Source organism: Trachypithecus francoisi, unplaced genomic scaffold (genome assembly GCF_009764315.1).
Source record: "Trachypithecus francoisi isolate TF-2019V2 unplaced genomic scaffold, Tfra_2.0 Lachesis_group3, whole genome shotgun sequence".
NCBI lineage: Eukaryota > Metazoa > Chordata > Mammalia > Primates > Cercopithecidae > Trachypithecus > Trachypithecus francoisi.
In genome coordinates, this window is record NW_022681468.1 from 66,326,071 (window position 1) to 66,339,103 (window position 13,033).

General features: G+C 40.1%; 1 protein-coding gene across 6 annotated transcripts in view; it reads right to left on the reverse strand.

Moving 5' to 3' along the window:
- MIA2 (MIA SH3 domain ER export factor 2) overlaps window positions 1–12,347 on the reverse strand; it is a 115,402-nt gene extending 103,055 nt beyond the window's left edge. For 4 of the 6 annotated variants that reach the window (XM_033188189.1, XM_033188193.1, XM_033188192.1 and 1 more), the window contains exons 1-3: window positions 12,033–12,347; window positions 9,233–9,366; window positions 5,546–5,632 (exon numbers count right to left, since the gene is read on the reverse strand). In XM_033188189.1, coding sequence (XP_033044080.1) covers window positions 5,546–5,632; window positions 9,233–9,366; window positions 12,033–12,147 — 336 coding nt within the window. In that variant the 5' untranslated portion in view covers window positions 12,148–12,347. The remainder of the gene's footprint in view (window positions 1–5,545; window positions 5,633–9,232; window positions 9,367–12,032) is intronic. The other 2 variants (XM_033188194.1, XM_033188190.1) reach the window with 1 other exon arrangement.
- Between the last annotated feature and the right edge of the window lie 686 nt (window positions 12,348–13,033).

The following is a 13,033-nucleotide window of genomic DNA, read 5'->3' on the forward strand; positions in this document are numbered from 1 at the left end:
ATTTGTTATTAAATAGTTGAAATTTTGGGGCCAGGCATGGTGGCTCACGCCTGTAATCCCAGCACTTTGGGAGGCTCAGGCGAGTGGATTGCCTGAGCTCAGGAGTTCAAGACCAGCCTGGCCAACATGGCGAAACTCCATCTCACTACAAAATACAAAAATTAGCCAGGCATGGTGGTGGTCACCTATAGTCCCAGCTTCTCAGGAGGCTGAAGCAGGAGAATTGCTTGAACCCAGGAGGCAGAGGTTGCAGTGAGACAAGTTCACACAACTGCACTTCAGTTTGGGTAACAGAGTAAGACTCCATCTCAAAAAAATAAATAAATAAAATTTATTTCAAATAGTTGGAATTTTTGAGAAGCAGAGACAATCAATGCTTTCAGTGTATTCTGCAAACAAAATCTCATGAAAACGCATGCATATCCACAAAATTTTGCACCTCCTAAGAACACACTGACTGAACACATGCATCTTTGCAGTGATTTGAGGTAGGGTTCTATGGTTTGACTGTGTCCCCAAAAACCATATATTGGAAACTTAATCCCAAGTGCAATATTGTTGACAGATGAGGCCTGGTGAGAGGTGATCAGTCCATAAGGGCAGAATGAGTAGGATTAATGCCATTACTGTGTGAGCAGGCTTATTATCACAGGAGTGGGTTCCCTTATAAAAGGACCACTAGTTCAGCACCTGTCTTGCTCTCTCTCTCCAGTTTTTTCCCCCATCTTGCCTCCCAGTATGAGACGTTGCAACAAGAAGACGTCTCACCCTTCAGAACTATGAGAAATAGATTTATTTTCTTTATAAGTTATCTAGTCTCTGGTATTCTGTTATAGCAGCACAACATTGACCAAGACAGAGGGGGAATTTTCACAGCATATGGTTATATCTCAGACAGACCAGAGACTCTAAAGCAAGTTTGTCCAACCTGCAGCCTACAGGCTGCATGCATCCTAGGATGGCTTTGAATGTGGCCCAACAAAAATTCATACACTTTTAAAAAATATTATGGGATTTTTTTTTGCAATATTTCTTTTTAGCTCATCAGCTATATTAGTGTTTGTGTATTTTATGTGTGGCAGAAGACAATTCTTCTTCTTCCAGTGTGGCCCAAGGAAGCCAAAAGATTGGACCTCTGCTCTAAAGCATGAAAACCTGGTTAAAAATTGCACCAAAAGGCTGGACACAGTGGCTCATGCCTGTAATCCCAGCACTTTGGGAGGCCAAGACAGGAGGAGCACTTGAGCCCAGGAGTTCAAGGCTGCAGTGAGCCATGGTTGCACCACTTCATTCCAGCCTGAGCAACAGGGCAAGATCCTGTCTTAAAAAAAAAAAAGTTAGCTAGATGTGGTGGCCCACGCCTGTAATCCCAGCATTTGGGGAGGCTGAGGTGGGCAGACTGCTTGAGCCCAGGAATTTATGAATAGCCTGGGCAACATGGAGAAACTCTGTACAAAAAAAAAAACACACAAAAATTAGCCAGGCATAGTGGCATGCGCTGTAGTCCCAGCTACTCTGGAGGCTGAGGTGGGAAGATCACTTGAGCCTGGGAGGTTGAGGCTCCGGTGGGCTATAATTGTGCCACTACACTCCAGCCTGGGCAACAGAGTTAGATCCTATTAAAAAAAAAAAAAATTGCACTGAAACAATTTGCCTTCATTTATTGAGATATTGCATACAGCCAGTGGAAGTGAGGATCTACTTGTCCATCTCACAGAACAACCAAATCATTAAGAAGAAACATGGTGAAGACTTTTTTTTAAATCTGAATGTTAGAAACAGTGACGTGAGCTGCCTTTGGATACTACCATTATGAAATGAAGATAAAGTTCAGATTTTTTAAAGAATAAGCTTCAGAATTGCAATTTTACAATATATACTTGGCACTACAGTCTAGTACATGATTAAGAACAGACTCTGGAGTCAAACCCTTTGGGTTCAATGCCCAACCCTGCCATCTACTACCTCTGTGACCTTGGTTGAATTTTATGATCTTTCTATGCCTCAGCCTCCTTCTTCTGTAAGATGGGGATGTTGGGGCTCAGAAATACCCCCAAAATGAAGACATCAGAAGCAAAATTCTTCTCTGAACTTCTCCTATTCTCCACCTCTCAGTCTCATTTTTCCCCGAGGCTAGTCATAGAAAGTAGAATCCTGCTTTCCCAAGGCAGCTCATAGAAACAAGAACCCCTTTTCTCCAAAGCTTGCCATATAATCTAAAATTATTACTCTAATGTTTCCTCCTCTTTTCTATGCAAAGCTATTCATAAATTCTCTGACCTACCTTGTTTGATTGTAGGGCATAAGACCGGCATTCCAGGGAAGGCCCTGCCCTATAACCAGAAAGATGCAATGCATGCTCAGCAAAGCCAAGGAGAATCTAGACAGACAGGCCTTTCTGGGTTCCCCCACTCAGTCTACTGAATTAGATCATACCCTTTTTGTTCAGTCATATCTCTACATGGCTATCCATACGTTATTGAAGCTAAGCATAAAAATGGACAGTTTCCTCTGTATCTTCGGGTCTTCATTCTTTTTTGTTTGTTTTTTTGAGACAGAGTCTTGCTCTGTCGCCCAGTCTGGAGTGCAGTGGCATGATCTCCACTCCCGGGTTCAAGCAATTCTCCTGTCTCAGCCTCCCAAGTAGCTGGGAAAACAGGCGCACACCACCACGCCTGGCTAATTTTTGTATTCTTAGTAGAGATGTGGTTTCACCATATTGGTCAGGCTGGTCTCGAACTCCTGATCTCAGGTGATCCACCTGCCTTGGCCTCCCAAAGTGCTGGGATTACAGGTATGAGCCACCACGCCCAGCCTGGTTCTCCATTCTGAAAGTTCCTGTGTCACATAAAATTGTGATCAAATAAATTTGTATGCCTTTTGATGTATTAATCTTCCTTTTGCAAGTTGACTTTTCATCTGACTTTCAGAGAGAACTTTCCTCCTTGAATCCTCCAGGGATAATGACAGTACCTATTCTACCAAGGTGTTGTGGGGATTAAATAAGTCAAGCATTTAGAATAGTAACTATCTCTAGTAAATACTCGCATATCCCAGCCCAAAGTTACAGTATTCCAAATACAACCAGAAATGTGGGGATAAAAGGTCCAATTGTCTTGCCTCTCTCTCTATTAAAGACGACTCTGAAGGGCCATTCCAGCTCCAGAGCTCCTTAGGAAATCAGCTGAGACCTTCACTGCAACTACATCACAATTCAACTTCTCTGTCTGCCCAGTCATGCTTCTTTTTTCTTTTTCTTTTTCGTTGTTTTTGTTTGTTTGTTTGTCTCGGCCTCCCAAAGTGCTGAGATTATAGGCATGAGCCACTGTGCCCAGCCAAGTCCTGCTTTTACTTTTGTTCCTTCACAGGTGCTATTCCCAAACTACCCAGCAAACTTCTTGGATGCAAAGACTTGTTTCAATATCTGTCTCCCAAGGAACTTGACATAAGAATTTGGGGCATCTGTGCACTTACTTTATGCCTGGCACTGTGCTAGGTGCTGGGATACTGCAGTAAACAATAGAAAAAACTAATTGTAAATTGCAATAAATGAGGACGGGTGCGGTGGCTCACACCTGTAATTCCAGCACTTTGGGAGGCCAAGACGAGTGGATCACTTGAGGTCAGGAGTTCGAGACCAGCCTGACCAACGTGGTGAAACCCCTGTCTCTACTAAAAATACAAAAATTAGCCGGGCGTGGTGGCAGGCCGCTGTAATCCCAGCTACTTGGAAGGCTGAGGCAGGAGAATCACTTGAACCCAGGAGATGGAGGTTGCAGTGAGCAGAGATTGTGCCATTGTACTCCAGCCTGGGCAATAAGAGGCGAGACTCCATCTCAAAAAAGAAAAAGAAAAAAAAATTGCAATAAGTGCTATGAAGGAAACAAACAGAAAACTGTGATTAAGAAGCAACAATTCCTTTAGAATCATCATGGAAGGCCTCTCCAAGGCTCTGGTTTTTATTTTTGATTTTCAAACTCAACATACTTTCATTTCAGTTTTATTGAGGTATAATTGGTATACATAAACTGCATATAATGAATGTATGCATTTGAACAAATGTATACATTTGTGTTACCATCACCACAATCCAGATATTAAAACATATCCTTTGCTTCCAAAAGTTTCCTAGGAGGCACTGATGTTTAATCTCGGGCCTAAAGGATAAGAAAGAACTAGCCAAGTGAAGTGTTTGGGGAAAGCATTCCAACCAGAAGAGATAGCCTGTTTGGGTCCCCGGGCTGGGAAAGAGCTTGGCATGTTCTAAGAACAGTCAAAAGTCCAGATTGGCCAGGATCATGGTGAGTGACGTGAGAATGGCACCAGAGACAGAGTCAGCAAAGGAGGCAGGAGCAGATCATGTGGGACTGTGAAGCCAGGGTAAGAAGTCTGGGTTTTATTCCAGGTCCAGTGAAAAGCCACTAAAGGGCTTTAAAGGAATGATATCATCTGATTTTTTGTTTTTACAAGATTCATTATTGTTTGGAGAATGGATTGAAAGAGGGCAAAAGTATAGACAAGGAGTATAGTTAGAAGGCTATTGTAGTATTCTAATCAATAGATGAAGCCACTTGTGGTGGCACACCTGTAGTCCCAACCATTGGTGAGGCTGAGACGGGAGGACTGCTTGAGCCCCAGGAATTCTGGGCTGTAGTACAGTTTGATTGTACCACTGCGTTCCAACCAAGAGATGATAGTGCCTTGAATTAGGGCGATAGTGAAAATGGAATTGAAGAGAAGGAATATACTCCAGATATATTTTAGAAATAGAACTGACAGGACCAATTATTATACAGTAAATAGACAGCTAATCCCAGAGTTTGTGATGGGAAAGAGCCAGAAAATAGGCAGTTTGTTTAACTAGATAGACTCCCTTCTCACTGACCTCATTTAAGGTAAATTGGCTTAAGCTAGAATCTGAATTAAATGGGCTAACCAAGTTTATTAATTGAAAAGTCACCTCCTGATTCCCTTGAAGCCCAACATTATCATGAAAAACTCATGAAAAACTCCAACAGCAAAAGAGGATGTGCAGATAGGAGACTAAGGAGTGTGGTGGAAAATAAACTTTTATCTTAGTAAGACAATAGCATTAGTAATAATATCTAACAATTACTGAGCACTTAGTGCTCTTCTAAGTACTTTACATATACTCATTTATTCTTCAAAACAATACGTGAACCATTGTATTATACTCAGCACCTCCATTTTACAGATAAGGAAATTGAGGCATACCAGGCCACATAGCTTGTAAGTAGTTGGGTCAGACTTTGAACTCAGTCCATCTCCAGAATCCATGCTCTTAACAACTACACTCTACTGCCTGTCTGTTAATTTTTCAGAAAGCAAAATCTTTTACTGTCACCAAATTTGTCTTAATTAATTTTATTCAGATACTCAAGCTATTCCTAGAGCAAGTTCTCAGGTCAACTATTTCATGCATTCACTATAAAAAGTACATAAGCAATAGGCACTGATACCAGGGAAAACTGTTTTAACCAAGAAATTTTAAAGTCAATTAACAACTGAGAATGAGTTTACTCACTTTAGTTGACATTTGAATTTCCTCAGATATGAACACCTCTTCAATCTGGACGGCATCTCTGGGAAAATATCCAAACTCTTTTCCTTTCTGTCAAAATGAAGAACAAAGATCATCGAGAAAGAATGATCAAAGCAATAATAATTATTGAACCTAATTTTGTCCCATGTCCTTGGCTTTCATCTACTCCAAATCACAAACATTGACTATCAATTTCCATGTAAAAGAGAGTAAAATCATATTCTTTTGTTATTCAAAAGAAGAGCATTTATTTAAGGAACAAAGAGCCAAATCGTAAAATGTCGCTGTTTCGAACTTCAGAAGGAAACCTGTTCCACTTACTCATGTTATTCCTTTTTCTGTTCTTTAACAACCTTTCCTGTCCAGGTCAACTGCAGATTTACACGAGTAGACCTGGGATATCAAAAGGCAATGCAATGGTGGCGGTAGCCAAGCTAGATGGAGTAGTGACATATTCAATATTTTCAGGATGTTAAAATCAGACAGGCGGTGTAAACTCTGAAGGGCCACAAATGGATTCATCAAGATAGTAAAGGTCTACAAGTTCTCCAGGGAGGATTTGGTTCCATTCTACTTTTCTGGGGCTACCTTAATAACAGAGATCTTCTTAACCCAGTTCAAGCAAGGCAGATTGTCCCCCAAGGGTGAAGGTTTTACACAGCCACCCTCAGCCCATTTCCTAACCCTGTTGAAGTTTTAAAGAACATATTTCTTTTGGTCCTCTAATCCAGCACCATTGTACCTCAACTGTGATTTGTCCAGCTCTCCATAGCTGTAACTATTTGGAAACTGACAGCCTGTGGGTCCATAGTGTGGTTTCTTAAACAGCTAACTGCATGAACTAAACATCAAATGCACAAAAGTAAATGTGCCTAAAACTTCGCCCTGGCTTCACACATTAAACACTGCTTTTATGTGGAACCATTATGTTCACATACAGTAAATAAAAAAGAATGCTTTCTTTGCCTTTTATGACACCTAACATGTCACTTTTTGTACAGCTGCATTGGATGCTTCCAATGAATTCGAGACATAGATTGTTTTTTCGTTTTCGTTTTTTAATAGAGACAGAGTCTTGCTCTGTTGCCCAGGCTGGAGTGCAGCAGTGCAATCATAGCTCACTGTAACCTCTAACTCCTGGATTCAAGCTGTCCTCCTGCCTCAGCCTCCCTCAGCCTCCGAAGTAGCTAGGACTACAGACATGTAAACACCCCACTAATTTGTATGAGTGTGTGTGTGTGTGTGTGTGTGTGTGTGTATTCTTGCTAGGCTGCCCAGGCTGGTCTCACTTGGCCTCAAGTATTCTTCCTGCTTCAGCTTCCCAAAGCACTGGGATTACAGGCATGAGCCACCACACCTGGCCTTAGACTGGCATTTTAAAGGCACCAGAAGCAGTAGGGAAAGTTGAGAACTGCAGAGGCCAGACAAGCAATTCTGGCCAGTGACAATTAGAAGTCCAGTCCTACAGCCCCTGATGGTAAAGGAGAATTTTTAAATAAAATCTGCTTCTTCAAACAGTGACCACAGGGGCTATACAAAAAAAGAGGTCTGGTGCATATATAATATGGAAGTGATATATGTATCAAGTCTATCATGTTTGTTCAGCTTGGGAGTAAAAGTACTTATCATAGCACCTTTGCATTATAAACCATAATGATACAATCAAAGAGAAACTTTTTTCAATGGAAAGTATTAATCATTACTTTTCCCATGTTACGTATTCAGAGATAATTTAACCTTCTAGGAATTTCAGCATACTAAAGCTTTGGGCCAAATAAAAGGCTCTCTCAGCTGGGTTGTCTTTTTTGTTTTTTTGTTTTTGTTTATTTTTATTTTTTTGTTTTTTGTTTTTTTTGAGACAGGGTCTCACTTTGTAACCCAGGCTGGAGTGCAGTGGTGCAATCACGGTTCACTGCAGCCTCTACGTCCGGGCTCAAGCGATTCTCCCACTTTAGCCTCTCAAGGAGCTGGGTTTACAGGCATGCACTACTATACCCAGATAATTTTTATATTTTTAGTTGAGATGAGGTTTTGCCATGTTGTCCAGGCTGGTCTCAAACTCCCGGCCTCAAGTGATCCGCCCACTTTAGCTTCCCAAAGTGCTGATATTACAAGTGTGAGCCACCGCACCTGGCCCGAGTTGTTGTTTTTTTCTATAAAAAACATACACACGTAGGGCCAGGTGCGGTGGCTCACACCTATAATCCCAGCCCTTTGGGAGGCCAAGGCAGGTGGATCACCTGAGGTCAGGAGTTCCAGACCAGCCTGGCCAACATGATGAAACCCCGTCACAACTAAAAATACAAAAATTAGTCGGGCGTGGTGGCAGGCACCTGTAATCCCAGCTACTCAGGAAGCTGAAGCAGGAGAATCGCTTGAACCTGGGAAGCAGAGGTTGCAGTGAGCTGAAATCACACCACTGCACTCCAGTCTGGGTGACAGAGCAAGACTCTGTCTCAAAAACAAACAAACAAACAAACAAAACTTATACACCTAGCTTCCCTAGGCTACCAACCTTTCTGGGGATCTCTTCAATAACAACTCAGCCCTTCATTTGCTCAGAAATAAATGTCTTTTAATCTGATTAACTAAAACTTTGCAGTCTCTACAACTTGACCATTGGCAGGGTGCAGCGGCTCATGCCTGTAATCCCAGCTCTTTGGGATGCCAAGGCAGGTGGATCACCTGAGGTCAGGAGTTTGAGACCAGCCTGACCAACATGGTGAAACCCCATCTCTACTAAAAATACAAAAATTATCCAGGTGTAGTGGCATGCTCCTGTAATTCCAGCTACTCAGGAGGCTGAGGCAGGAGAATTGCTTGAACCTGGGAGGCTGAGGTTGCAGTGAGCAGAGATTGTACCACTGCACTCCAGCCCGGGCAACAAGAGCAAGACTTTGTCTCAAAAAACGAACAAACAACAACAACAAAAAAACAAAACAAAACAAAAAAAACCTTGACCTTTGGCAGCACCAATAAATGACTGGGGTTGCCTAGCCATCCCATAATATGAAGTCCCTCCAAATAAATATAAAAATCTAATTTTAAAAATGATGCATGCTATGTAAAATAAATTCAAGAATTCAAGGCATTCTCTTAGCCCTCCATCCCAACCATACTGCCTTCCCAAAAAGCCTCTTTTATAGAAATATTGGAACTACCACTGAACATGACCATTTTTTGTTTGTTTAAATATGTCAAGGGTTTTTAATATATATACTGTGTTTTGAAATTCTTAACGTTTCTTTAAAGATGAAAAGCAGGTATCCTTGGCTGGGTGCAGTGGCTCACACCTGTAATCCTGGAAGTTTGGGAGGCCAAGGCAGACAGATTACTTTAGCTCAGGAGTTCGTGACTAGCCTGGGCAACAGAGTGAAACGCTGTCTCTACCAAGAATACAAAAATTAGCCGGGCATGGTGACACACACCTGTAGTCCCAGCTACTCAGGAGGCTGAGGTGGGAGGATGGCTTGAACTCAGGACATGGAGGTTGGAAGTTGTAGTGAGCTGTGATCACACCACTGCACTCCAGCCTGGGCAACAGAGTCAGGCCCTGTTTCCTGTTTCCAAAGAAAAGAAAAGAAAAGAAAAGAAAGAAAAGAAAAGAAAGGAATCCTTGTGCAAGTTGGTCATTTATTCTGCATTCAATTTTTAAAAGTAGTTACTTACACTTCCTGCCCACAAATCTTCCCTTTCTCCTGCAAGTTTAACAAAAACAGATATCTCTTCTCCCTTAGTGAAGTTCAGGTATCTGCAGTCAGGTCCTCTGTAATCTCTCATGGCTGAGACTCTGCTTATTAAAGCTATGTAAAACATGTAAAGAAAAACACACACATTAAATTAAAATGTTATTTCTCCCCTTTCATCTTGCTCTCTTTCAATCCATCCTATATGTTTCCAAATGCTAATATCTTTATATCATTTATGGCCTCAAAAACCTACGTAGCCTTAGCGAGTCTAAGCCTTTGGGCCTGGTATCCAAGGCTGTCCATAACCTGGTCCCCTTTCTCTCTTTGAAAGGACCTCCTCCTATCCCTTCACACAGACTTGGCTACACTCAAGCTTGTTTATCCATCGTCCCTGGAACGTATCATTATCATTCTCTAGTCTGTAGGAAAGGAAAAAAGATAATCAGTTTTCTCCCTGGCACTTACCATATTCTAGGCATTATGATCATTGCTCTCATATTTTTATTTTATTAAATCCTCAAAACAGATCTGTGAGGCAAATAATTTCATCTCAGTCTAACAAATGAGTCTTTAGTGAAGGCTCAGAGAATTGGTCACACAACCCTAGTGGAGCCTGATTTGCTCGGAGGTTCTTCTCACTGCAAAATCTCCTTCCTTATTCTGAGCTTTTCTTTCTGTCCTTTCCCCAGTCTAGACACCTGTTTGCCCCTTCATGCTTAAGTCATGTCCTGCTTCCTCTGTGAGGCAGCCTGATTATTCCAACCTACTCCGATTGCCCTTTCTCTGAACTTTAAATTACCTATTATCCTTACTAGGCTGCATCACTATTTACTGTTTCATTTTAACCTGTCTTGTCATCGTTCACTAAAATTAAATTTTCTGAAGGGGAAGAAACTTATCTTACATCTCATTTTATTCCCCTTAGATGCATAGCACCTGCCCCCTGTCCAACCCAACATGTAGTAGGCTCTCAATAACTATGAACGAATCACAGCCACATATGCCAGATTCAGCAGTTCAACACATGAAGTAATATACACACCATATTATCTATTAAAATGATACTGACATGTGTAAATCAAGATATTTTTATTGTCATGCAATTAAAGTTAAAATAACATTATAAATTTCTATAAATTTGAATGTTCCCTTTTCAGGTTCTATGTCTGGCCTTAAGGAAACTAAAATGATGTTGTAATATAAAGAGGGAAAGATTTTTTTTTCTTTATATATATTTTTTTGAGGCAGGGTCTTGTTCTGTTGCCCAGGCTAGAGTACAGTGGCATAATGATAGCTGACTGCAGCCTCCACTTCCCAGGTTTAAGCCATCCTCCAACCTCAGTCTCCCTAGTAGCTGGGACTATAGCTTGTGCCACCATGCTCAGCTAACTTTTTTGATTTTTTTGTAGAGATGAGGTCTCACTGTGTTGCCCAGGCTGGTCTCAAACTCCTGGACTCAAGTGATCCTCCCACTTCAGCCTCTCAAAGTGCTGGGATTAGAGGTGCAAGCCATCACACCCAGCCAAAAGATTATTATGATAATAAAACATCATCTAGCAAACTTCTCTATGTATTACATTATATGTCCAAAAAGTTAAGGAAGAATGTTTACTCAAAATTATTACTTATAAATTATTTATGTTTATACTAATAATGTTTTCCATTTTTAATTTTCATGTTACAAATTAGAAGTAATTCTCACAGCCAGGCACAGTGGCTCATGCCTGTAATCCTAGCACTTCGGGAGGGTGAGGCAGGTGGATTACCTGAGCTCAGGCTGGGCAACACAGTGAAATCCCGTCTCTACTAAAATATGAAAAATGAGCCGGGTGTGCACCTGGAGGCTGAGACAGGAGAACTTGTGAGGCGGAGGTTGCAGTGAGTCAAGATCGTGCCATTGCACTCCAGCCTGGGCAACAGAGCAAGACTCCATCTCGGAAAAACAAAACAAAAAGGTAGAATTTATTTAAAGCAACTCTTGATTTTGCTGAGAGAGAAAAAATACGTATTTATTATAACATAAAAACAAAAGGAAAAATAACTTATTTAAAGCAACTCTAATATATTGGGGTGTAATTTATTTTGCACCATAAAATAACAGAAAATTAGTTCTTAATAGAATGGAAATTAATTTCCGTTTACAGTAAAGAAAGCTTTATATTCAATTATATAAATAAAAAATTTATATTCTAACCCTGGTTTCAGTATTTTTACATAATAAATGACACAGAAATGATTAACATTTGATAAAGTTTAGAAGAATAAATCATGATGGTTTGAAATAAGAACACTTTTTAGGAACGTCATGAGAATCAGAAATTTCTGTGTGTGAAACAGAAACTAAAAAGTAAAAGACCTTCATAAATAAAGGACTATCAAATTAGCCTGATGTCTTTTTTTATATGAATCAAGTAGATTTATCCTTTTTTTTTTTTAATGGGGCAGCCTTCTGAGCCAGAATAGGCTCAGAGACTCCCAGATTTATCTTTAAAAATAGTAAAAGGGCTGATTAGTTTGTTTTCGAGGTACGAATTAATATCATTTTAACTTCTGAACTATTTCTATAGCAGACTGATTTTTGCTGTTTGTATATTTGCATTAAATACTATCACAAAATGCTTTGCTTCCAACATTTCTTTTTTATACCATGCTATGCTTCATAATGCAAATATTTCTCAATGATACCAGTACTCCTTTTTATCATGCATGACCACAATAAGATTTTATGTCATTTCAGAGCCTCAGTTTAGGAGGAGAAGAAGCGGGGGAAGCAAACTTACTTTCACATTCCAAGTCACCACATTTTTTCAGGTCTGCCAGCAGTTTTGTACTTTCCAGACACTTTGTCAGAGAAATAGCCAGAAGAAAGATTCTGTGGACGCCAAGTTTCTCCATGCTAAAACAAGCAACCAGGAATCCCAAGTGAGGTTGAAGCCAATTGCTCAGGTTTTAGAGATGTCAGCCAAAACAGGAGATATTTAACTCTCTTTACTAAATATAAGAGAAAAAGGGTTGAAGTTTTAAAAATTTCTTGATAACTACATTTTTCCACCGGCTTGTTGGTTTAACTTGAGAGACAAACACTGTCTCTTTCCAATCTGCAGTGTCAGGTATTCCTGTAACACCTAAGGGTTTAATAATTAACACGGATTTTTAGTTGGACTAATGTCTTATAAAGGAAGCCCATATAAAACTGTCTCACTTAAAGGTACCTTGTGTTCAGCAAGATAGTTTTTAAGTAGGTCTCCACAAATTAGTATTTGCAGTATAGTTACCTGCAAATACTAATTTCAGTGGATAATGTACATAGTGTGTGCAAAAAGAGTAATAATTTATGTTAAAAGAATGGCTTTGAAATATCATGGTGAAAAGTATTTTTAAAAAGATTCCACTTGTATATTTAAAAACCCCTTATTGTTACTATGAAGTTAAAACTTATTTAGTTAAGAACAATAGTTAAAATGTAGTAAGTACTTACTATGTTCCAGGTACTGTCTTAAGTAAGTACTTAAATATCTGATCTGATTTAACCTTCACACCAACTCTCTGACGTAGGTAATATTATCATCCCCACTTTTGTATATAAGGAAACTGAGGCACAGAGAGATGGGTTAAATCACTCACTCAATGGCACATAGTGAGTGGAAAAGAAATGTTAAACTAGATACGATGAGATCCCATACTTATAACCAACCACTTGCTTTACCACCAAGAATCAAGTCATCTGCTGTGTAAAGATGTCAGTCTGTCTGCAACAAGACTACTCCAGAAACAACAGGTA